The 26,876-nt window shown below is 44.6% G+C and overlaps 3 protein-coding genes across 5 annotated transcripts; 1 reads left to right on the top strand and 2 right to left on the bottom strand.

Moving 5' to 3' along the window:
• Positions 1-55: 55 nt before the first annotated feature.
• Positions 56-1,840, bottom strand: LOC105663338 (uncharacterized). Its single transcript, XM_012291553.2, has 3 exons — positions 1,517-1,840; positions 1,308-1,454; positions 56-1,232 (listed from the first exon to the last, which is right to left on the bottom strand). Exons 1-3 carry the CDS (start codon positions 1,541-1,543, stop codon positions 828-830), a joined length of 579 nt encoding a protein of 192 aa, XP_012146943.1. The 5' UTR covers positions 1,544-1,840; the 3' UTR covers positions 56-827.
• Nup54 (nuclear pore complex protein Nup54) lies at positions 238-4,192 on the top strand. Its single transcript, XM_003699800.3, has 5 exons — positions 238-480; positions 1,839-2,345; positions 2,418-3,325; positions 3,395-3,622; positions 3,701-4,192. The coding sequence occupies exons 1-5, from the start codon at positions 381-383 to the stop codon at positions 3,821-3,823; spliced, it is 1,866 nt and encodes a 621-aa protein (XP_003699848.1). The 5' UTR covers positions 238-380; the 3' UTR covers positions 3,824-4,192.
• On the bottom strand, positions 3,857-26,561 carry LOC100875925 (uncharacterized). Of its 3 annotated transcripts, XM_012291534.2 has the most exons (4): positions 26,022-26,561; positions 10,126-10,491; positions 6,777-6,920; positions 3,857-6,284 (listed from the first exon to the last, which is right to left on the bottom strand). In XM_012291534.2, the coding sequence occupies exons 2-4, from the start codon at positions 10,488-10,490 to the stop codon at positions 5,033-5,035; spliced, it is 1,761 nt and encodes a 586-aa protein (XP_012146924.1). In that variant the 5' UTR covers position 10,491; positions 26,022-26,561; the 3' UTR covers positions 3,857-5,032. The 3 variants fall into 3 exon arrangements, with proteins under 3 accessions (XP_012146924.1, XP_003699850.1, XP_076387240.1); XM_003699802.3 differs by lacking the exon at positions 26,022-26,561 and having other exon boundaries at positions 10,126-11,564; XM_076531125.1 differs by lacking the exons at positions 6,777-6,920; positions 26,022-26,561 and having other exon boundaries at positions 10,126-11,567.
• Positions 26,562-26,876: the final 315 nt, after the last annotated feature.

Raw genomic sequence — 26,876 nt, 5'->3', positions numbered from 1 at the left:
ACACGAAAAGTTTATGAACCATTTTATTTGAAGTATCAAACGATGACACGTACAATTCTTTCAAGAAATACGTATATTTAATACATCATAGATGCCTGCGGCAATTATGAAAATATGTAGTACAAATGAAATACAAGTGTATTAAAAAATCAAATAAACTTAGCTACAATTTAACAGAAAAGTCATTGCGTTTGTTGTGCTTGTTCGAAAATAAGCGGGCCCGGTGACAACTGATAGAATGCTCTGCGAGTAAAGAAGAATTTGTGTCTACGACGCATGTTAGTCGCCATGTTCGTGGCATTGTCGTTGATACGAAGTTGTAAGGCGCGCGCGGTAAAAACGTGTTTCTACAGTACGTCAAATTTAGTTTAATTTGAGAAATGTCATTTGGATCGGGATTCGGAGTGACAACTTCGACACCCGCTCCTGCTTTTAACTTTGGTGCTCCGGCTTCAACCACGGCCACACCGGTAAAACCGGGTAAGTTCATTTCTTTTAGGTTAAGTCACATTTCTTAGTCTCTTCCATTACATGTGACTTGTTCAGAAATCTTTTTAGCCATATTGCCCATTATGCTTCGCATCTGATTACAAGTTATCCAATTATCTTAATATTTTTTATAAATGCTGTTTTTCTAGATATATTTGGAATGACAGTTTGAAGTGTACTCCAATTTTTTATATGCTGTTTCATCATGCTATGTATTTATATGTATTTCAATGTAGTATATGTGCATTATCATGTTGTATAGCATTGGAATTTAAAATAGTACTTTGTTCAATAAAGAAATGTAACTTTAATATAGGCTCATACCATGTTCTTTATCTTTAGTTTCTCAGAGAACTAATGCTCGTTTTATTTGTACAATCTGAAATTTTATCTAATAGAGGCTGATTTATACCGCTACATCTTGGGTCGCATTCTGTGTCAGATCTTCCAAAGAAATTGTTTCTTCTTTTTGTTTTAGTTATGAGACATGCGCTTATGCAACATAACAACAGTATTACCAGAAGTGTAATTAATAAAATAATTAATATAGACGAATGGCTACCGTGTTCGTTGCCATTTCTTATTGTTTCCTCTGTTGCTGCAACAGCGTGTCCATACGCGTGTGTTTGTTGCAAACTGCTTTTAGGCGTTGTTAATTTTGCACTGCAAGTTGTATCTTCTAAATAATACATTTCACTTGGAATTTTACCTAATGTAGTTAACATCACTTCGGCTGTAACATCCTTTGTAAACATTAGGTTATAACTTTTTTACATCTAAATAGTTTGTACTGTCTGCAAATAAAAATTAAAATATACCCCAATTGCCCTATCCGTGGTGCCAATTTCATGTAAAAGCTCGGTAACTGTATCTGAAGGTTGATCGGCACGACGAAATACGACTTTACTGCCAGACATTGTAGCTATCTTCAATAATTTACGAGCAAGTTGACCATATTTGTTTTCCTGCTCAGTATTTTTATATCGTTTAAATTAAATCCCATGTTACTCAGTTTTATCGAGCTTACCTGATTTTGTTGATTCATGTATGACATAATTCAAGATCCTTTTTTGTTATCAGATTTAATGTGTAGCAGAAAAATTTTAATTAATATATATTGTATTTAAATTTGTTATATTATGTTGTTAATATATTTGACGTCTTCTTAATATATAAAATACAGAAATAAAATAATAAATAAATTACTGTTGTTCCTGCAAGTGAAACATTTGTGTCACTTACTGGTTAACACGCTTGAAGTGTGTTCCATTTAATAAAAACAAAAGCAGGTTTTTTTTATGTGCAAACTGCAACTTAATGTTACATACTGCAATTCAATAATTCCATAGGATTTGGAGCACCATCTTTTGGATTTAGTACTCCAGCCACTTCTGCGCCAAGTCTTTTTGGTTCTTCTTCGACTCCGGCAACTGGTGGATTTGGTACTGGAACTACCTTTGGAACACCAGCTGCTACAGGTTTTGGTAATACGTCAACAACCGGCTTTGGTACTGCACCTACATTTGGCACAACTTCTACCACTGGATTTGGATCCACTCCAGCTTTTGGAACTCCGGCTACTTCGACAGGCACTGCATTTGGAACGACTAGTTTTGGTGCCACTCCTGCTGCTACAACAGGCTTTGGAGGGTTTGGAGCCCCTACAACATCATCCTCTTTAAGCTTTGGTGGTTTCAGTGGATTTGGAACTGCAACAACTACGTCTGCGCCTTCTTTCTTTGGAGGATTTGGTACTACAAATACATCTACCTTTGGTGGAGCAACAGGTTTTGGTGCGTTCGGAACCAAACCGACGACCACAACTACAACAACCGGTTTCAGTGGTTTCGGTACAGGTCAGCTTCAACGTGACGATATTTTTCATTATGTTAATTATCATATTTATTCGTATTATGCTGTTTATGCAGGTACAGGATTTCCCAGTTTTGGAACTGGATTGCAACCACAGCAACAGTTTCAGCAACAACAATTACAACAGCAGCAACCTGCTAATACTATATCAGAAGCTCTATATAATGCTGTCTTTAATTGTCAATTGTACAATGATGAACGCGATAATCTTATCGCTAGATGGAATCTTATACAAGCTTTATGGGGCACAGGAAAAGCTTACTATTCCATGAATGCACCGGCTATTGAACTTAATCAAGAAAATCCGTTATGTAGATTTAAAGCCATTGGGTATAGTCGTATGCCCGATGCCGATAATAACGATGGACTAGTGGTACTATGTTTTAATAAAAAGAAGAAGGATGTTAAAGAAGGCGAAGCTCAATTGATCGGATTTTTGAATACTGTCTTAGGGAATAAGCCAAATTTATCTCTTACAATAGATAACATCAAATCAACCGGGGAAGACAAAACTCAAGTGACCATTTTTGTTACCGAGAAAGGAATCACGGGAGCTCCGCGAAAAATTCCAACGAACGAATTATTTACATATTTGTCGCAACCGATGCAAAAGCAACAATTAGTACAAAATGGCGTAGAAGATATATTGCCTTTAGTTAAATTGGACCCTGCACAACTCAAAGAATATTTAGACAATCCGCCTTGCTCTATCGATCTTAGATTATGGAAACAAGCTCAATTGGATAATCCTAATCCAGATTTGTACATACCAGTGCCAGTGATTGGTTTTCAGCAGGTTAAGCATAGATTAAAGTGTCAAGAAGAAGAAACAGCGAGGCATAGAAATTACTTGGACATGGCAGCTGAAGAAGTACAAAGATTACAAAGGCAACGTACGGCAATACAAGCTAGACTCAAAGAACATCGGAGAAATCTATTGGAATTGCAGCATAGAGTGTTGCAGGTACGTATGTTATGTTATAAATACACGTTCAAAGATTATTTTTTCTGTACACTCCAATATTCCTCGAAGGTATTGGTACGTCAAGAAATCACTCGGAAGGTTGGGTTATCTTTACAACCAGAGGAAGAAGTTTTAACGCGTAGGTTCGAAACCATGCATTCCCAGATCAGTGCTCCGACTCAGTTCAAAGGTAGAATTAGCGAGATGCTGTCTCAGTTGCGAATGAGAAGTCACGTAGATACGCAGAATCAAGAGAGATACGCGATGGATCCTATAGCACAAGATGATATAAAAGCGGTATGTAAACAAGATGATTTGGTAGAAATAAAAATCGTTTCGCAAAGTATATGCACAACTCTTTCTCGTTTGTTTTAGTATCTCACGATGGAACAACAGGGCATGGCACAACTTATAGCAACAATAAATACTGACTTAGAAAGTTTAAAAATTATTAAAGACGGCATGTCTGATCTTTTAATAAGTCATAATATATCGTGAGAATTGTATTAACATAAATTGTTTACACGTATCTTTCTTTTTTTTTTCAAAATAATCTCTACGGCTTGTTATGGTCGTACGACATGAAAGCAACACAAATTTCTGTACTTTCGTATTTTGCTGCCATATTTATTGTACATCTATTTTTTAATCGACACGAATTATAGTCGTGTCTAAAGACACGGATCTCGATCAAAAACGATATTGTAAATTTTGATATTCTGTCGATATAAAAGACGACTGAATTTTTCACTGGTATTTTCAAACGGACGAAACAACGTTAAATCATGTATTGCTTTACCGAAGGAGGGAAAAGGAACTTGTTATATGGCGTGAAAAAAGATAATAAACATTTTTTTACATAAATAATGTGCTTTTATTGAATAGTTTAATGTCGTTAAAACACGCTCTTTTCATTGCAGAAATGCACGCACTTTCCTCCTCCACGCATTTAACACTTTCTGAACGTCTTACACATAATATATTTTTATATACATATTATACATAGGTGTTTAGCATAGTATACCGGGATATTTCTTTCGCACGTATTATACAGGGGAGTTCATTTATCAACCATACTGTTATTTGTGATTTCGATGCAAACATGTTTATACCTGACTATTCGATCTAACTTCGTGGTTTCCTTAATCGTGCCCCTGAGGCTGGGTAATCGATAACGAATTAAGATTGAGCAAGTCTCGTTCGATCTTAGTTTCCTATTTCGACTCCGTCGTACGATAGACGCGTATTACAACAGTATTGACATATTTGGCTTTTCGCAGTCTAATCACAACGGCAATCTTTTCTTCTTTATCACCGGTACATTTACTTCCCGCGTCTACTTATTTTTTGTCGAGCTATTTCTAGATAATCCGCAAACAGAGTGAACATCGAATTAAAAGATATCGCTTCTCAAACGTTCCTACTAATTAAAAAAAAAAAAGAAACCGATTTGTCGTAGAATCTGCGGAAGCAAAGACCGGCCATGGTTCGAGTTGGAACTGACTCAATTTTGTGAACGTTCAAGGTCGCCCTGAATCAACAACTCATTTCACCGTCGGAATATTCTTAAATTTTCAAGGCAGATTCGTTTTAAGGCACGCAGGACGACCTTGACAACGTTGAACGCGAGCCACGGCCGGTAGTTTGAGGCAGCTCAGCCTCTCACAACCTGAAAAGTGAATTCTTCGCTACAGAAAAAGCTCTGGTTTACTTGTTGATCGTCAAATCCAGAGGAAGATCTTGTTCCATTTCGACAACGTTCTCGTTTTTGATTCGAAGATCTTGTCCACAGCTGTTGTTCGTGTCCACGATGTTGCCCCACATATTTTGCAGTCCGTATTGCAGATCCACCGTGCCCAACAAATGTCTGAACAAAGGATTCTGTGCCTTGAGGATCAGATCCGAAAGGATCTTTGTCTTCTCCAGGATGTTCTCGTTGCTGTGCACGCAACATTTGTGGCGGCAACAACAGTCGGTAGTGTCCTTGCAGACATCGTCCTTCGTCGGCATTTGCTCGATCTCCATTTTTAAGTCGTCCGCTCGTTTTATCACAGAATTTCTCACCGGGTCGCAAACTATCGTGTTCTCTTTCTTGCAGGGTGTACCGCTGATGATCGACTCGATGTTTCGGTAGTCGACCGTGCTGACTTTGTTCGTGCACTCCATGGGTTCCTCCGTTTTGATGGGAGTCGACTGCATTCCGATACACGGCAGAACGTCGGGAACGCGACGCGGACTCGTCTGAGGCGACTGCACCATAGGACTTTCCTTGATGACCGGATTGTTGGAAACGTACATGGGATTCACTTGAATCTTCTCCGGTATTATGTAACTGTTCTCGTCGTAGATCCTCGGATAGATCTTCATCTCTTGTTCGTAAACTTTTACGGGCGTGACCTGTTCCTGTTCTTTGCGTTGCTCTTGGAGATTATACATGTTGTTCCACTCGACGAAGCTCCGCTGCTCCTCGAAGCTGTTGCTCGCCTTGGGACTAGATCCCGACACGCTGCTCTCGATGCTGCTGTCTTTCTTTTCGGACTCGGACGGAGTGCTACTGCTCTGCTTTTCCGGCGACGTGCTGTCAACTAATCTGATCTTTTCCTGAGAGTTGTTCTCGTCGAAACTTTTCTCTTGGACCTTGTCGTTGTTGTTCACATAATGCCTGTACGTCTTGACGTGTTTGCGCAGGGAGGATGGGTCGGTATACCTCTTGGGGCATCCCGGTACTTTACAGCAGTACGGTTTATCCACCGCGTGAGTTCTGGTATGCTTGAACCTGTCCGAGGAGTTCGAGTACGCCTTGTTACAGCCTTCGACCGGGCAAACGTATGGACGTTCACCCGTATGAGAACGGGCGTGGATCTTCAGGTTCTCCGCTCTGCTGAAACTCTTGTCGCATTGGAAACAGTGATGCGGTTTCTCGTTCGTGTGTGTTCGCACGTGGACCAACATCTTGTATCTGCAACGGGAGAAAGCAGAACCTGGTAAGAAACAACACTCGTAACATTCAACATAACGAAACATAATGAATTACGTCGATTCATTGAACGTACGCATAATCGAAACTGTGCGATAACGCATACTCGTGTGTAACGCGTCAGCGTTACGACAAAGGTAATGCACATTAATGTGTTTATTTCGATTTATCTTACAAACTTTAGATAGATGACTACGTAAACCTTAATGAATGATTTATTATAATTAACATCGATTAACTTTTTTATTAATAATTAATTCGTATTAAAAATAATGCTTAACGCGTCGAAGTAGCCGAGGAAGTGTTACATAAATAAATTGAACTTATAGTCGTACGTTTGTATGATACGGTTATATGGCATTCATCGCAAATCAATTAATCTTAAACGTCAGAGGATAGTTACGAAGATCGTTAACGAAGAATTCGTTAAGGAGCTATTTGAAGGAACATAAGATAAAAAAAGATGTTCTTTACCTCGCATTAAATCCACGCTCGCCCCTCGCGCATCCTTCCCAGCCGCAATAAAACAGTCCACGTGGTCCTGGCGCAGCGTGGAGTCGCGCAACGTGTCCTGCTAGTTGTTCCAAGGACGTGAACCACCGACCACAATTTTGCCATCTGTAATTGCAAACGAATGTATGCGTTAGCTTTTAATTAACGACGATCTCTGCATTCTCTTTTTATATGTCTTCAATCGGAAAACGCGTGATCGCGTCCACGCTTTTCATTTAAATTAACAATAACGAAGTATTTCTTCGCATTAATTATGCAAAGATTAAAATGTCGAAGCTCCAAGTTACATGCAGAATGATTGTCAAGATATTCAAAGTTTACATTCGTGTACTAAAATAGTCGCACTCACATAGACAGCTTATTGATCTTTGATCGCTTTAATCGATCGAATCTCCTTCGCACGAGATTATTGTCGTTTAAGACCACATCTAGAGTCCCACATTCCTTGCGGCTATTTATACTATCGAGTTTCTCTATCGCTAATTTATTAAGAATTTCTAAATATAACCCACGCGAACGATTTATAACTTTGTGTACATCACAGAATCTTTAAGAAGTTTCGTTCGTTTATCGTGACACTGACTCCGGTCGTTTTCTAATTTTCAAGGTTACAACGGATCGAACAACGCGCTACCGCGAGGTACCAAAATTCCTGTACGAACACCATGGAAGTTTGAATCGATTGCTCCAGATCGCCTGAAATATCGACGCACGATTTACGTCAAAAGAGTATGTCCGTTCAACCTACCAATTGATACCAATTCTAGCCATTGTGCAATTGGCGTCGCTTGACACCAGTTTATCTGGATGTACAGGGTTTGATACTGTTCCAGTCAGCACCGTCGTGTTCCAAGAACCGAGATGCCTTAACGCGATTGTGCGAAATAAAGGTTGTGGATCAAGGTGACGTGTCAGTTACTCCGGACTGTTCAATGGGATATATGGAAAAATATATTTGGGTAATATTAAGCTGGCGATGCAAGCGCATTATATTAATATCTCGATTATCAAAACTTTTATTACCGAATACTGCATAACGTTTTCACTCGCGAGTAAAGAAACGTATAAGAAACGTCGCATCGAATCATATTGAACAGCGTCGATTCAGGTGACGTTGTATAGAGACCCCTTAATTGCATAGTAGAAAACAAATTTAGCGTTGAATAGCTTACTCGTCAAACATCTTTGTACATACGTATATTTAACACGTGCGTTTTCTTTTTTTCGTTACAATAATGTTCGTTCATGATCAGCACGTTTTCGTCGTTATCGCAATACGAGGAAAACGAAAAGACGCGATTATTCCGTCGGTTCCCTGCGACGATAACGAGCATTTCCCGAGTGCACGAGGTTACCACATGCAAACCGTACACGTAGCAAGCTTCTGCCACGGGGACGCGCGATAAACGATCGTTTCTTTGCGATGACGTTACATGGTCGTGCCGAAATTGTCGACGAAACGGGACATGAGGACCGCGAATGCGATGACGGTTCCACTCGGTTATCACTTTTATAGAGGTTATCGATACGTGACTTTCTTTCCGGTATAGTAAACAGTTGGACATGCTGGACGAAGTTTCTTTTTTTCAGCGTACGTACATATACGTATACCTCTTTTATGCACGGAATTAGAAAGACGACGAGGGGAAGACGATATTGTCCCTTGGTAGAATCGGACTTTGGTTGAAAAGTGGAAACGCGCGAGGTTGGAGCTTCAGTGCCGCATCGAGATTCGAAGAATATTTACATATTGGGATTCTAAACAGAGCAAAGTGTACGTCGATAGCGCGACAGATACGGGAAACTGGTTAGAGCCGAAATGGGACACGCGTGCTACGAACGCGGACACACGCCTCGAGGATAAATTAGAGCTGTTTAACGCCGTCTGGTATAGATCTTTAGCGAGATATCTTCCGCGTTTAGTTGCTAGCCCGCCTTAAAAATTCTTCTAAAAGAAAACAAAGTTATCGTACGAGCAAATGTTCAGGCGATATTTTAATTTCGCGCAATACTTTCTTATCGTTACAATGTTATAATTATAAATAAAGCGATACGAAATTAGACGCATTATAACTCTTTCTATGTTAAGACGAGAGTTCGCGCGGAAACGAGACCGCAGCGTTCTCAGTGAGACGCAAAAGCGATGAAGCGATAATTAGGCAAAATCCAGATAATTAAAGAACTGGGAGCGAGTGACTAGGAAGTTAGAGGACGAAAATAAAGTATTTCGCGATTAAGTCGCTTGTTCTCTGATAAGGAGATACGGGATCATCGAAGTACGCCTCGCAACTATTCCAGACACGATGGGAACAAATCCACGTTCAATTTAGATAACGATGACGCCGGTATTTGCAACGAGCAAACGCGAAATTAACGCCGTGGTAGGCTGGTAATGAAAGTCTGGAAGCTTCGTGATTAAGACGCGATAAAAGGTTGGAAAATTTATCGTTCGATTGTCGCTCTTTGAATCATCTATTATCTCGAATTGCAACGGGGGTTGGAAGCGTATAAAGTTATCGAGTAAATCCTATACGCGTCGATAAAATCACTTAATCCGTTGCGAATCATTTATCAATTATAGAAAGAACTTTTCGCGCAATCGGTAAATATAAAATCAACTTGCTTGTTGAAAAATAACTCATTAAAAGTTTATTAAGACACTGAATTCTTGGTTCGTTGACGTCAGTCACGTTTAGATTATTACTGTCTAATCGCGATGATCCATCTATCGGTTATTTCTTTGACTCTCGTAAATGTTTCCACAGATCTTTTTCAAATATTATTTTTGCCATAATCTTATCTTCTATACTTGAGTCGGTAAACGATAAAATTAACGTAAAATTTTTAAAGCAAACAAGAATAAATAATATCCGAATACCGAGGATCCATTACATTCTCTGTTATAACGGAAGGAAAAAACCTTTGGAACTGTAAACGCGTTAACTTATCCTTTTCAATCGATAACGTGTCTTTAAATTGTTTATATTAAGGGCGATAGCTTGCGCCACGAAAAACTACATTGACTCCGAAAGTTTTGAGAAGCGTCGTAAACGCCATCTGCCGAAAATGTTGTCAACAATGCTATGTTCATTTGGCTTGTTCATCAAAAGCTGAACATTCAGTTGCAAGCGAGTATGCTCTAAATCCCTAATTCGTCTCGAAATCCCGAAGAATGTTGACGAGCGAATTACCATATGTTCCGAAAATTTTCAGAGTATCCGAATCGACGAGCGAGTTCGCAAGCCAGAAACCTATAAGAAGCATCACCATTCTGATGAGCAAACTGAAAATAGGAGGAGTGAAAAATTACCTGCATTTCAACTGGGCGTTTTCTCCGCGACGGATGGAACCAAGCTCCAAACTCGAGCTGGAGGCGTCCGAGTCGCTGTGCACCGGACTCGGAGGACCGGTGTTCGCCAGGCTGTTCGGCGATGCTCCCAATCTTGGCAACGTGGCCGACGGGGACGTTCCCAATTCGTCCTCGACCGGCATCCTTCGCGGCCAAACCGGAAGGTCCAGCGACGTTTGCTGACGAAGGCCGAGGCTGCCGTAGTAGCTGGAGTTAGGGCTGATCGGACAACCGGAAATAACCGGGCTGTAAAAATCCGGGACTGCTGCTCCTAGCAGGGTGCCCGGGTAACGAGCGCCTCCGTAAGGACCAACGTGGTTTGGCATTCTACCCGGTACGTAAACGATCATTTTTAATTCCCCTGATTTTTGCTTCTTTTTATCTTTTTAACAATTACGAGATACCAATTCGACCAGAGACGCGTTAACGACTATTCGATTGTTTCGTACTCCTCGGAATCGAGGAAGAAATTTTGTCGAGCAATTTCGCGTGCCTTCGTGTTTGCCGGAAAACTAGCCTATATCCTTTCGGGATGTTCTCTCTCTAGCAGGAATTTGGTGTCATTCGCGGTGTTCGCCTATCGATTCGAATCCTCGCTCGATCTTATAACTCGTCGTCGGAGCGTCGGAGGCACCTGTCGCTTCCTGGAATCGTGGCAGGAAACGACTCGCGCATCCGGTGTTCACGGTGAACAAGACTTTCCAGGTCTTGCCTGCTCGTGGCGAGCACCTTTTCTTCCCTTTGTTTCCCTGAGCAGACCGTAGCAACGACAAGTCGAGCACCGGCACAGTACGCTCGCGTACACACTCTCGCCGCTGTTAGGACGCACCCTTTAATCGCACTTAGTCCGAGTCCGTATCGTCAGATGTACTTGAACCGGTTCGACTTGAGTATACGGTAGCTCAGGAATTGCTCGCTGTACTCGATCGAGAACATAACTAGGCTGGGCCGCGACGATAAATTCATGAAACGCGAACACTCGTATCCTCGTCCGCGGTTCTGCACCGCGGTTCCGCTCCGGTTTCCGCCTGGGTCCTCCGGGAAAGACCAGATAATCGCTCCTATCTCTACGTCGAGAAGGATGTTGCTCCAACGCTAGAACAATAACACCGCGTCCATCTTTCCGCTTTCGTATCTCGTCGTCCTTCGGTGGATGCTGGATGGTCGTTAGCCCCTTATCGTCGTGCCGAGATCTCCTATCGAATCGCGAGGTTGACCCCCAACGGGACAGGCGTAGGTATGACGTCTATCTCGATCGCTGTCTGCTCGATTCTCCCGCGAAGACGAGCACTCGGCTGGACGGAAAGAAGAGTCGACGGGAAAAGAACGAAAGAAGAGCCACCGTGTCGCGGTATGGTCGCACCGAACATCAGCTTGAACTAATGTCAACGACGAACCGACCGGCCTTATATATAGCCGCGCTATCGTCGCCGATAAACGTCCCACGTCCCTCGCCATCCTCTCACAAATACATCGGCGCGACGATAACGGTCGCTGGTAATCGCGTGGCTCCTCGTTGCCGCGGATACGTCACCCGACGCGAACGATTCGCGATCGAGACACGATTTTATCGGCTGATTCAAACGCGGTCATCTGGCTGGCGCACGATAAGCGCGAGCAACGGGTTTCCCGCACGTGCAACGAACATCCTACGTCGATCGTAAGTTTACCAACGACTCGTCGATTTACTTTCGTACCAAGTACACGTACTGGAAGAACGCGCCTTTATCAACCAGCCAGTCATTTTGACGCGCAAAAACTTTTATATTTTGTATTTGGATCGTCCTACCTAACTCGAATACCTGGAATATTTCGAATAATTTCGGGGCGATCGATGTTTCTTCTTTAGACGAAATTACTCATTTTTATCGGAGCGATATAAGGGTTAAGATTCAGTGATCTTCGTACGACCTTAAGTACAAAGATCCAGGAACGAGACTTTCGTACATTGATGCAAACGATGGAATACGTAACCTCTAATTTCATTTTCTCGTCGCTTCACGATAATTAAGTTCACATGCCGATATACTACTTATCGGTAAGCCAGACAACAGCAGGTAGTTAAGGCGTGGACGCGTCACGCCGTCTCGATTATTCAAATAACCACTCAGCGTCGGTTTTAAAGGCCGGTAGCGGCTTCTGAGTCGACCTGTACTCGAGACGAAGATCGACGATACGGTGTCGTTATCCGGAACGAGAAAAAGAGCAAGCAACGGATCGCGATGGACATCGGATACGATCGGTTACCCCCTGGCGAGTATCGTGACGCGTCGAATTCAGGGTGTTCGAAACGTAGAACGTGTTTATCCGCGTGTCTCGCTGCCCCTCGTTCTTCGTACTTCGTTCTTCGACCGATGTGCCTGAACGAGCGAGAACAAAGTCCTGCGTATCTTCGAGAAGTCAGCCACGTTATCGCGCTCGCATTAGCGAGTTGGCGCGAATGGATACTCGCGAGTCGAGTCAACAGAGGGATACGGCACGGGTAATTTCTTTGCCGAGACGAAACGGCCGTCGTGGGTGGGCCCCCCGTCGCTGCCGAATTTAGATTCGACCGTTTAAAATAATGTTTGTCCAGACTCGCCTTGTCCAAGTTAAGTCGCCTCCGCAAATTGTTCGATGTCGCGAACAAACTTTCCAGCGGACGAAGATCGGAACGAAATCGACAGAAAACGCAGCTGACGGTTTAAGCCGTTCGGGACTCTCGATCCAGTGATTTCGTTGATCGTTCGTCCTTGAATTTATATTTGAACCCTCTGGCGCGTTTGATCGTCGCCCGAGGAAGCTCGCATGCAGAAGACCGTCGTTCGTTGAATCGTTTAATCGATGAATCGACGTGTATCGGAATTCCAGAAGCTGGCTTTCCGTCTTGCGAGATGCAAACGCGAATAGTATCATTTTCTTCGACTAGCTCCAACGTAAATCCTCTAGCCAAGCTGTCGGCAAATATTTTCTCCTCAGACCTTAAGACTCGAACGATTGCTAGCTAATAGCACGGCTTAGCCTGACAATTATGGTCGTTTATTGGCTATGCATAAATCGCAAATGGCTGAATACCGACGATAAGAAATCGAAGAACGCAACGAGGAAATTATAAGCAAAAGCGTTCGATTGAGGATCGGAATTTGAACTCGGAACACCTTCTGGTTTATTACGCGAGCGCTAATGATTCGTTACGTTATCTACGCTATCAACGAATATTCTCTGTTAAGCTCTCGACGCTCGAACGGCTGTAGCCTACAATGTCAAGGTTACGATTGCGAGAATCGTCGCGTCTGCTTGACATAAAGCAAATAATACTTGCGCGAAGGAGAGAAGATGGCTTCTTTCTCCGAGATCAGAGGGGGCCTTCGCTATTTCAATAACGTTCGAACAAATATTAACAACTGGCTTATTCGCGATTAATAATTTCGTGCTAAACACGAGAAAACCGAAAGAAGCGTTTTCGTTGACAGACATTTTGTCGATCGGCTATCGAAAAAAGAAAAAGAGACTTCCCGGAACGATTATCGACGGCAGGCGATCGACGTTTCATCACCGGGGTGCTAATCGAACGGCAATCTAATCTGGTCACGAGTCTGAATTCGTTTGTCTGGTGCGCGCAATAAACAAGCTCTCGACCTGAAATCAAGATTCACCTGTTGCTATCGGTAGCCAGTGGTTCTCGACTCGCGATCAAACTAATTCTTCTCTTTTCTTATCTCGCTCTGTTTCTGCGATCGTCGATCTGCATTCAAACTTTTTGCTTCGTTATCGGATCGAGCTATACAAAAATATCGTTATGATAGCTGGTAACACTCGTACAATCGGAAAGATTACTTTTATAATCCAGATAAATATAGCAAAAAAATAAATATAAAGCGACACTGTCTTTCTTGCGATCGCTTTCTACAGGTTCGCACAAGATTTAAACTCGATTCTAAGGTATTTAATATTGTTGACCTTAATTAATGGAAATCTTAGGAGAACCAGCGTTTAGATCAAGAAACCGTTGTCGCTAATCTTGCCCGAAGGTCTCCTTATTTGAGAGCGAAGAAATGTAATCGTTGTACGTGAGAATCGTCACATCTATAAACGAGTTTCGATAAGAAGGTCGAGGGGGTATTCTCACAAATAGATTGAAACGTTCGGTTTTTTCGACGTTATCTATGCGCGATGTTATCGATCGATTCAGCTCTCAATCCCTCCGCGTTTACCGCAATTATTTCATTTGTTCGCGAAAGAAACGTTTCCGAGATAAATCGTTCTTACACACACTCGGTATTAATTAACGGTATTAATTAACGCGCGTGGATAAGACGGCCATATTGTAAACGCGGATGATCTGAAACAACTGCGCTCCAAGAAAAGATTAAAGAACGATCAAAGAAGCATTAGAGAGGGTCGGCATAATAATAAGGGGTCGAAGAATGGGAAGCGAACGATAGTCTCGTGGCGACATGGCAGATGCCAGACGGAAGATAGACATTAAAGAAACGAAAAAGATAAAAAACATGGAGGATTTCCCGAGGAACACGACCACCATTGTCTCTTAATCTTAACTCGAAGATGATCAACCACTCGTTTCGGTCCGTCGACCGATCTTATCGGCCAGATTTTTCTCGAGTTTCCTGTGCAACTTTTCCTGATGCGACGCTGCATTTCCTTTTTCTTTCCTCTTTTCTTAAAATGACTAAAGCGTCCCGTTAGTAGGTGTTCAACGATTCAACTCGTACGAGAACTGGTTTTCCTTATTGGTTACAGGTTGTTCTGTCGTAACTTTCCTGCGTTTACCGATACGAATTCGAAGGAAAACGAGGATGCAAGAAAAATAATCGTGATTAATCGACACGGTTCCGTGAACGATACTCTTTCCAAGAACCGATGGTCGAGCGCGGCAGGTAGGTCCTCGCGATCACGGATACCCGCCTCCCGTTTTCGAATACCCCCAGCGGCCGTACGCGAAAGACATTAATGAATATGGTACCAAATAGCTTTCTCTCTTCTCTTTCACCCGATGGGTTCCCACCCCGCGTCTCGCATGACACCCCACGGACCAAACTGTCGGCGTCGGCTCCCTTTGATCTCGACGAACAGGTAGAAGAGACCGAGAAAAGGAGGGGAACGGATGAAAAGGTTGAAAGAAGAAAGACGGACAGGCAGAGACGGAGATTCCACGGGGACCGACGAGATTCAGACCCGAGCTCTAAACTCGAGAAAATATGTTCGGAGTTTTTAGATTGAGATCCGCCAGAGATAGCCCTTTCCCTCGATCCTTCCGGCTCTCTCTCTTTCTCTCGGGAGTCCGTGAAACATCGAAAAAGGCGCGCTCCTTCTTCACCCTTTCGGCCCCCATCGAGCATCTCTGATCTTTCATTTAGATTTGATTTCGGTATTCCTTGCTCGAAGAGCGTGTCGAGTCTTTGGCCCTGAAGTAACCGAGGTTCTTGCTCGGGAGAAGCTCGTTTTCGGTAGCTCCACGCGTTTCTCTCGCCTTTTATTTATCGATAGACGCTTCGGGGGAGATAGCCAAGGACCTACGTCAAATTACGCTATTACGCTCTTCTCGGTCAAGAATATTATCACCTTCGGCAAGGCGATAAGCTGCAAAACTAATGCGATTCTATTGTACAGATTAACTAAATAGCTTTTGAATCGTCGACGAAGAAGACTCGCGAGAAAATGGGCTTTGCGATCGTGCCCTACGGTGGCAAGTGCGGCAATAATCTTTCCGGTCGAAGCGAAAGGATTTCGAGTAGACAGATGCGAGCATAAGAGAAGTTAGATCGTTTGATGGACCTCCGAGCAAGAATTTACGCGGCAGCCGCGTTAGCGACCTTTAAACTCTAGCGAAGCGAACGGTCGCATATATAGAACGCGTGGCACTTTGCGTGTGGCTCTGCCACTACAGAAATACCCTGTGAACGAAGGGTGTGCCCAGGATCGGGTTCGCGAGCCCGCTAGAGTCGGCTAGAGGCTCGCAGCAGGGGTTGAAATTCCCGCGGTTCGCGCGCGGCACCGCGTCGTTCTACGTAGACGTCCTCGGCGCACATTTTTATTCGATCGCGCTGTTGGGGGGCCAACAACGCTCGAGGTTCTGCTCTTTTTTCACCCGGCTGACCGATACGCGTTAGCCTCGAGTGCCGTGAGAGAAGCGGAGCCGACGGAAGATCGAGTGTCTCTCGCGTAAAGCACGCCGATGAATTCCGTCGAAACCCCCGCGGTTCGACCGCTTCTCGATCGATCTCTCGTAGGCCAACTTTCGTCTACTAGCCGAAACGTTTCTCACGAGAAATGACTAGCCACCTCGATCACCGACCTTTGTCTCGATCCGCGATTTGTCCGAATGCCGAGCTGCTACTCGAAATATCGGCGAGCCTTTCGAAAAACCAGAATATCCCCTCGCTTCGCCGAATCACGACCGAGTAAGGTTTCGGGATGACCTTGCGCGGGGTAACGCGAGAACGTCTGCGAGGTCGCCACCGGGGGATGAACGACGTATCCTTCGGTGATTTATCACGTTTCAGGATGGAATATTAATATCGAAATGGCGTGCGCCTCCGATTCTTTTCGTCGAGCAGTGACGGGCGTCCTCGGTCGCACACGTAGCCACGGGTTACGTTGTTGTGCACCGGTGGTTACGTGTGCACGCGACACACGCGCGCACACTATCTTACGATAGGTATTACGAACGGGACAGAGGATGGCTACCGGTCACAGCAGGAGAGCACACCGGGGGTCCTCTAACTCTCCGCCGACTCGAACCTTGCTACCGAGAAAGAAACGCGACTTTCGTTTCCCTTCTATCCTTCTCCTACCTTTTTTTTATTTTCGCTTTCCTTTTTCTCCTCCGGTTCTTCTCGATTCTCTTCCCAACCGCGGCGCTACTCTTCGCTGCCGCTGATTCGTTGAGCTCGCGCGATCACGTGACCAGTTTATAAGGGACACGGCGCCGCTAAACGCGTCATTTCGCCGCCGTGCTTCCTCCGGATAACCACGCGCGCCTATTTTCTCCCCCTCGAATCCGAGTTCCAATTTTAAGCTCCTTTTATCGTTTTATGATCGACCTAATCTCGCTTCCCTTCGAAATACCGTCGAGCTCGCATTCACCTCTCGAGAAGGATAAGATATCGCGACTGCATCTGATTTTTATCGCTTTCTCTCTACTTGATAAAGAACGGCGCATGATAATGCCTCGAATATCTCCGTGCAGAGATATTATATAAGATGTCATTGTTCGCGATAATCGATTCCCGGATAAAAAATTCTTGATCGCTCTGCGGGAATCGAACGCTTCGAAAGCGCTTTTTCCCGACAGATAACAAACGCGAACGAAAGTTCTTCTAATCGGACGGTTCCGTCGATCGACGCAACTCCTTCCGAGCTTCTCGGAAATCACGTTGACCTTTTCAGGTCTTGGGTTATTATCGAGATCGCGAGAAATCGCGAGCGTGACGTTCGCGAACCACTTCGAGGAACGTTCGACCGTTAGATTTTCTCACGCGCGAGACTACTGCGTTTAAATATTGCGCGTGAACGCGTGAACCGAATACCATTATCCAGACCCAACTTATACGCCATCCACGAAAGAGCTTGTCGCTTGGACGATCTCCGCTTCGAGATCGTAAACAAATCCTTTTACATAACGGGTCATAAGACGCCGTGGAACATTCCGCGATCGTTAAGTCCATTTAGTAAGAGGTAAAATCAAGATTATCGATTAGGATTTTTCCAGAACTAGTTTTCTCTAGTTTTACTAAACGCGTCGTGCGATTAGCGGAGTAACCGTCAGACTCTTAAAAAAGCATATTAAAAAGTCGATATCCAATAGATGCAGATACAGCTAATCGAACTATGGGTTAAATTAACAGAATCTGACTCGTCAACCCCGCTCTAGTTCTTACTCGCTTGCGCTAATCGATATACCACATCTCGTCCGCAGATACCCCGTATCGAAAGTTACGCGTGCAAGACCTGCCAACGGAACGTTGCAAAATGTAAAAAAGTCGGATCTAATTTTGTAGTGAGACAAATAAATTGATATACAGCTTAAATTACTACAAGGCGAGTTACGACGAACTAAACCGCTGCTTCGAATAAATCTGACCAGAATACGTTCGCCACAATGTTGCAAACATTTGATCTCGAATGTCGGGCAGAGATCGTTCGTGATCTCACGCCGACAACTCGTGTGCACGCGGGTTAGGGAGGATGCAGGAAGAAGCAGAAGAAGCGAACTAGCCCCCGGCGGGTGGTTTTAATCTTCGATTCCGAAAATCAACGTAATGTATTCCTCCCTGAGGGGTCCAGCCTGTTCCTGACTTAGAACAGGAGGGGAGAAGACGAACGCAACCTGTAATTTCAACGCGAGCGGACTAAGTCGTCGGTAATATGGGAACTCAGAGCCGGTATAACGGCTCATTTCCATAATTCGTTCTTTAAGCATCATTTTTAATAGGCCCTTGGCGCCGACCAAGCAGGACCAGGCTCTCCGCCGTCGGCTCGAGGTCTACCAAACCCCCGTCGTGACTACACGGTGTCGTATTAACTTCCGTTGCCCTCGATCATGACCCCGTTGACGTCTTCGTTACGCGTTTAATTTGCTCTATCGACTGCTGACAACTTGTCGATCGTATTGAGACGCAATCGATTAATGGTTTTATCATTGCTACGTTTTCTAACTCGACAATAACGGACCTTGATGGATTTCTATGGCGCGAAAGTTCTAGTTGAATCGATAATTTTAACGAAAGAAAATTTAATCCGTTCACATCGGATGACGCAATGGTGCGACAAAATTGCTTAGAACACGTTACAGAACAGTAAATTGACGTATTATCGTATTCGCACGGACTCACGCGGCCGTAACAGCGTTGCCTCCTACCACGATCCACGGCAGCTACCCGCATCGAATCAACACCGATACTGTTCTCTTAACGACTTTAATTAATCGATCAAGTTGCAATCTATGTACGTTTTTTGCGAGCGTAAATTTAATGGATCGTTCACTTATTAATAACGAACGCGAGCGGAACAAAGTCGAACACGGCACCGAAAATAAGTACATATTCCGGCGTCCAACGCGACGAAAACGAGAGTTTTACCTTGCCTGAAAACCCGGGGAACCTCTTTGATGGTTCACGAGGTCAAAAATAAACAGGCCGACCAACCAAGTTTTACTTTCCTCAAACACGTGTCTGGTCCTTTTACCTTCCCTTTGGTACCTATACACCATAGCGGTGTTTCTCGATTTCTGGAAACGACCGCGAGCGCGTCCTTCGCGGTAAAGAAAATATTTGTCAACTTGCCCCTCGTTTGCAGAAATTCCTTTTCGTTGTGGAGTATCGTATCAACGGACCTCGTAGATTCACGACTGAGAATTTAGAAAGACTCGAAAGGAAGGAAGAATTTCGATCTCGATGGGGTGGCAAGAACGCGTTAAGAATTATTGCTTCTCGGTCCGATCCATGTTTCTGGGAATCGTTCGGACCTTCGATCGACCATATGGGACGAGGGAGAGTTCGCGGATCACTCGAAGGGTCTTTAATCTCGGTTCTCGACCCGCCCACCAGAGGCCCGGATAATTAATCACGAATTTCACACCTCGATTCTACCGCGAGCGGAAAAGAAAGGGAACGTATCTTTACCCGCAGGATTCTTTCCCGAAGAATCGAACGGGCCAAGTGGAAGCTCGGTGTCGGTGAAACGAATCGCTAAACTGGGCCGCACTGACAAATGATTCCGAACGGTTCCGCAGCGACGAAACCGGAGGAGGACCTCCCACATCGAACATATAGCAACGTTCGCCCTAAGGAGCTTTCGTATGCTCTTCCTCTTTCTTGTATTTTTCTTTCCGCTTCAAGGTTGCGGACGTTCCCGGATGACACGGTCCTGTTGGATTAAAAATAGCATCGCGGACCAACTCGAATTCCTCGTTTCGCTATTTCTACACCACCTTCGTTGTCACCGCGGTATATTGTTCGTGGAGGCTCAGCCGTACGAAGGAAAGGGGCAAGTCGACTAACCCGGCAAGGTTGTATCTATAGGAACAATTGGAATTAGGTTAGATTCTAATCTCTAGATTTTATGACGATGAGAACTCGTTAAAGTTTGGACACCTGCAAGATTTGGTATTACGGCTAATCCCTCTGCTGGCAACAACTGTACGTCTCATATTTGTATGCAATATAGACAACAGTACACGTACGCCACGTGTAACCTTTCGAACATAACCAGGTGTTACTTCATCCGTCCCACCGAAACTAGTTGCAACGTGCCAAAGTTAATAACAAATTACCCTATGCACTCGTAGCATCCTAAGGTCCAGCGGATGCGGTACGTCGAGCTAGCGAGGAACGATGGACGGTAAATGCGGTAGGAACATAAGGTATGAACTCCAACGTCGTAAGCCTCCATAGGGGGTCGCTGTAGCCACGGACGAACAGGATTTCTCTCGTGAGGTCTCCTAACATAAACGTTTTACCCTCGATTTCGATAATCCCTGTCGTAACGACGCTAACTTTAAGAATAAAACGCTCGAAATGAATTTTTCCCGATAATCGATATAACCGGTGTCATAGAACTGACCAAAGTACCGAATAGCGATGGCGGGTGACGCGAGTTGGTGCGGCGCGACGCAAAACACCGTAGCGTACCACACACAACGCGACACCTCGGCTCCGAGTTGACCGAGGACTCCACGAGGACCACACACGAAGGATCGCCCTTCCCCTACTGTTTCCTTCTCTGTTCGTCTCGCGCGGCCTTCCTCGTCCCTTCTACCACGCGAAACCGAGGAAAAAAAAGAAAGAAAAAAGCAATGGACGAGCCCTCGAAGAGAAGGACGCGCGCTGCAGGAAAACCGAGAGGAGTCACTTAACCACCTTGCCATTAGACGCCTGCTCGGGAAGTAGCCTCGCAGGCGCGATACGCGTACGCACGCGCGCGCGCGACAATCGTCTCGTTACGAAATCGCTCGTCGGAACGCGCCGGAACGGCAACGCGAACTTTTTCTGCCCTGCACCGTGCAGGAAGCGTTCGCGACAACATTTTATTTCTCCACGTTGCGTGATTTTATCGAGTATTTAATTACGTCGCTTGGCAAGAAATTGAGCGGAAGTCAAAAGTACAATTTCATTTCTGTTATATCGGTACGCGATAAGTCGATGAGCCTCGAGACAAGTTACACTTGCGGTAAACACGATTCCTTTGACAGTACATAAAAGTACCAAAATACGCCATAAATCGAACAATGACGCATTTTCGTTGGTTCTCGGACCTCCCGCAAAAACCAGTTGGACGTTGCTCAATGGAAGAGCAGCCGTTCTTTGTCAAACGTTTATGGAGTGACCTTCGATTATGGTGGTTCCTCTCTCGTAGGTGGCAACGAACGTTTCGTTGTCGAACCTTTCTACGGTCTCGAGGAATAATGGACCACCAGAACGGTATTTTCACCGTGGAAACGTGCAATTAGCAACAATACGGGAGACCCCCCGTCAGGAAAGCCTCTAGCAGCCATTCAACTCGCATAAATCTTCCCGGAAGGAAGCCTTCGTCTCTACTCGATCTTTCTCCGCGTGACGCCATGCCCTACCACCCATCGACTTTATTTTGCCAACATTGCGGTATTAAGGATCGCTTTGAATTTTTGGGAAAATCTTGACATCGAATATCTTACCAGAACGAACGATGTTGATTCCAGTAGCGGTTCCAAAAGACTTTTGTCCGATTTATAGTACCGTATCAATTCCAAAAATCTTCTTTTCTTATAGCTACATCACTGACAAATATAACGAGAATGTACTTGCTCAATTTTATTTCTCCGTAAATAGATAAAGCGTTGAAAAATCAGGTTTAACGAGTTAAAACGATCGAAATAGCTTTTGTAAGTTAGTCGCAATCAAAGGCAACGAAAAAAACGTTAATGATAGCTCGTGAAAATTATGCAAGGACATTGGCAATAAAGCCCGAGGAACGGTGATAATTCGCTTTTTGTGGGGTAGGCAGACGCGTTTACGGACAGAAGGTAAAAAAAGTAAGGTCGGCCAGTTGATCGAAACGTATCATTGTTTCATTCACGGTTACCCCACGACCTCCATCATTCACGAAGGCCAAATTGGGTCCGAGGTTGCTTTTCAACGAACGCGACAAACGACGACCGGTAGCAAAAAAATGACTGAAATGCAGGATGCATCGGTGACAATCAAAATTCCGTATGAAACGAACCACGGAAGACCAATTCCGGTGTGGGTGAGTCTTACAAACTCGTGGCATTGTCCTTTCGTTCGCGATTCGGGTACAAATTTGTAGACTGTCCTTTGCCCGTTTTATTACAATAACGAACGATCGATCTCGCGAGTAATCGTCGCGTAGGTGTAACGAGACTACCTTAGTTCGAAGGCGAATATGTCACGCACGGTCCATCTAACCAGCGAAATCTGGTTAGATTTACAAAGCACGCGTAGGTTGAACGATTATTAAAGATAGAAAAAAGACGAGAATCCTCGGTTCGTGAGAAAAGAAACCGTTAAAGTATCGTCGGCGGCAGCACCGGTTGCTCGAGGAGTTCTCGTGGATTCCCACGTGGGACGTCGAAGGATGCGGGCCGAAAATATGCAAATTTATATTCGTATCCCGGGACACGATTCCTCATCCTGCTTGACTGGCTGTGCCTCCCGGTTTACCCCGGAGAGACTCGGGGGTTTCTCTCTTATCCTCCGGAGTCATTACCATACGTGACCATAAATGAAACCTGTCTCCTCCTGCTTCCCGTAACAATGGAACAATCACCTCGCGCACCAAACACAAAAGGACCGTCTCTCTTTCTCTCTACTTGTACGTGGACATACATATATGCATCCTCGAGGGGCCAAGTTTCCTTCGATTCCTTCCACGTGCCCCGTTATCCCTCTTCGTTCGACCGCGAGAAAGCGGAACTCCCTTGGCAACGGTCCTGCGACAGGATACCGGTTCCTCCTGTATCCCGGACCGGGACGATTCGTCCTGCGACCGACACGTGAAACGTTCTCCTTTGTTTAGCCGAGATTAGACCCGTGAAACTGACTCCGCAAACGACGGATATCTTCAACGGTCGCGGTGGATCTAGCTTCCTAGATGATCGCCTTCTTCAATCTTCTTCTTCTGCTGCCCTTTTTTTTGTCGCAACGGTCAACGAACTATCGAATGCCTCGAACCGACCAGTTGCTTCGAGAAATACGTTGGGAGAATCGTTAGAGGATGGGATTTTTTCATCGTTTCGCCAACGGACGATTCGGTGGCAGTTCAAACAGGATTTACTTAAGTTTCACCTAACTAAAGCTGCAGATTCGAATAGTATTTACGTAGAAATTTATGGTCTAACTCGCGAAGACAATTTAATTCATACATATACAGGTAATCTTACGAAGCACCCGAGTGTAATAGAAGCTGATAAAAAGAATCGAACCTACGGAAATTACAGATTCGCTGAAGATAAAAGTGTTAAGTTGTATCCCAAACAAGAATTAATTTGTTCGGCATTGTTTTATCAGACATTCGATAAAAACGATTCGATCCGAATGATCGATTTACATAGAATCTTGTTATTCGACATCCGGAAATTATTAATCAATTTTTGTTTGCCGTTATTAAAGTGCATAAAAGTGCACACTGATCAACCTAATAATCCAAAGTTTACGTATATAAGTACTTATTGAAAAAGTAAGTTTAAAAAATTGTCTCAAGCGTCTTTTCTCGTTTCCTCGATAATTTCAGAGTAAGGGAAGAAACTCCGTTTACAGTTCCTTATTGCCAACTCGGAAACAAGCTCTACGAATCTACCTACGCAACTACCTACGATTCTGAACCGTTCTCAGGACACATCGAGCGCGTTTGCTCTCGACAGATTGCAGGTGTCGAACCCGAGAAATCTTTATGCAGCTTCCGGTGGTTGTTACGAATAACACGGAAAAAGTACGTTACACGGCCGGAACAGAATCTCCGCCCTCCTTTCCTCGTTCCAGATTTTCCACGCTCAGACTCCCACACTCTTTTCAACGAGCAAACACACCGATTTTTACGCAATTCCATTGAACATCCTTGCCTGCGGGTCATATTGTTGCATCGATGCACCGAATCGAACTCGGGTCCTCTTCTCCGTCTACCTGACTCGAGATAATCCCATCCAGGGAGCATGGGGGCATTATCCCGTGGACCCCGTTGTCCCCCGTGAACTCGAAAATACCCTTACTATAGGGGTCTAGGACCGTGAGCACCCCATCCTCTGTCATCGTCGCCCGATTTTTTCCCTTTTATCCGACCCTCCGCTCTCGGTCTCATTGTCACACGCTGTGGCGAATCTCGCGACGACGTTTGTCACCCCCTATTTTTCTCGTGTACGGTCTCTTTTCGGAAAAATAGGCTACTCGGAAACCGTCGTCAGACGTCGCGAATCTACGTTAAAAGACGGTATTTGGATTTAGAGGCAGTTGCGAAGCTCAGACTGATCGCAACGTTAGATATTTTTTCCTTCTACGTAAAAAGTACTACACCACCGCGTTAGACTCCCCCCGTATACAATTGACAAGCTATCTGGCGTAACAAAGATCCTCTTTACCATCTTTTTGCAAAGAGTACATCTTTTTCTCTGGGTTGATATTCGTCAACAACGAAATCGATTCTTATTTCCGGCAAAACGATGGACGGAAGGCAAGCAAGTATTATAATGCGCGCATCTCTGGTCGATTTTCGCGAGTTCCGTAAACACGGTTTTAAAAGCGACTCGTCCTTCGAACCTTTCTTACATCCAACAGAGTTTAGGAAACTGGTTTGGAAGATCCTTCGAAGCTATCGTTTCGTGGAACAAGGAGATCGATTAGCATCTCTTGGATCATTTTCATCGGTGTGTCCAACGGCAAATAAAACAGAGAAGTAGGTGACAAAACGATAACCTCGGGATCCATACCGATCAGCGGCTCGAGCTACGAACACGGATATTGCACGAGGATCACCTTACCCATATTGACGTTAAGTCGATTCGACGATCACCGAACGAATTTACGTTTTTTCAACGTTTCAACAAGTGCCTTTGCACGATCGAAAAACGAATGCGCTGCGCTGTAAGGTGTCCTTTAACAACCTATTCTATCGATCTCGACTTCTTAGCGTTGTTTCAAACGCAACGATAATAGCAGGAAGTAATGCAAAGAAAATAATAGGGGTCATATCGACACTGCATTGGACGAACAATTATTAAAGAAAGCCAAAGACAATTTTAAGCGGCATTAACGCTGCACGAATCGAAAGTTTGAATTTAAAAGTTAACCAACCGTATCATTAAGACGTTAAATGCCGCGGTAAAAAACGGATGTATGTAGTACATCGCGATATAATTAGTATTATTCGGAACGCGATGGCTTCATTTTTCAATTTACACTTTCCATTTATTATCTCGAGAAATTAACACGATATTAATCATTTCGGCAAACGGCACGATAACGCGTTCGATAATTTTCGATACGAAAACACGATTTTACACGGATTATTTTAATATTGGTCCAAACTAAACACCGATTTAAAAAGTACGGTATATTTCCATATTCACTGAGGCAGCTAAAGAACACCGTGACGCTTATTTTGACGTTATGCAAGATCGCGCAATCCGGCGAAATTTGAAAAGAAAGAAAAAAAAAGTGTCGAACTCGGCAAGGCACCGAGGATATTTACATAGGACATTACAACTCGAGCGGCATCGTTGCATTCTCGTTCGTGCATCTAACCTTCATGCAATATTTACCAGCTCGAAAAAGTTCCGACAGCCCGAGCCGCGACCTTCGTTCGCCTCGAAAAGGACGCGTCGCGCGTAAACAAGAAAAGGAAAGGAAAAGAAAATCGTGGAAACTCACCAATGATGAGTCCAGCCGGTCGCCCGCCGGTATTCTCTTCGACGCATCGGTTCAGGATCGCGAAAGGACACCGAGCAAAACAAAAATCCTTTCTCGTTTTTCCGGAAAGAACTGGACGTCACTAATCGGTGGCTGCACGCTGCATATCCAGTCGAGTTTAGCGGGCGGAATCGCACAGCGCCACGTGCTCGACTCGCGTCCAACAAGGATCCCGTTGCTCTCGATGGATGCCGAACTCTTGGTCTATCTTGAAGTTTTTCACGAATCTCTTCTGGTAACGGCAATTTCACGCTCTCGTCGATGAAGACACGTGCGCGTGCGAACGAAGTAGCAGCGAGAACGATGACAGAGATAAAAAGAACGAAAGAGAAGAAAGGAAGGGGGAGGAGGTGGAGAACGAAGAAGAATAAGGAGAATAAGAAGAGGAAAAGAAGAAAGAGGAAGAGACACGCAACGAGTAAGTCACGAGAAATCGAAGTCTGAATCGAACCGCCGGTTTCGAAGGATGCTCGGTTCGAACTGAGAGCACCAAGAGGTTCCTCGCGAGTCCCTGCCTCGGGTGTGGGTTTTCGGTTCGTTTTTCCCTTTTTTTCCCTCCGTCTCTGTCTTCCTTCGTTCTCGGTCTCGTTCTCTACGTGGGTTCTCGTCGCTTCTCGCTCCGGCTCTAGCACCGCTCTCGCTTCTTCCCGTTGCTCGTATCCTTGTTCGTCTTGAGGTCTCTCCGTCGTCAGGGACGACGATGGTGCGGTGTTTGTGGGCCCCCAGGGCCCCTGGGAGGCGGTCGCCCGGCTCGTCGAGAGTGGGGAGACCCCTAACCTAACTTAACCGGGACCAAACAGCCCCCTCCACCTCACA

This window comes from Megachile rotundata, chromosome 4 (genome assembly GCF_050947335.1).
Source record: "Megachile rotundata isolate GNS110a chromosome 4, iyMegRotu1, whole genome shotgun sequence".
In the NCBI taxonomy this organism is placed as follows: domain Eukaryota; kingdom Metazoa; phylum Arthropoda; class Insecta; order Hymenoptera; family Megachilidae; genus Megachile; species Megachile rotundata.
Note: the sequence above shows the minus strand (reverse complement) of the source record. Positions and strands in the feature narration are given on the sequence as shown.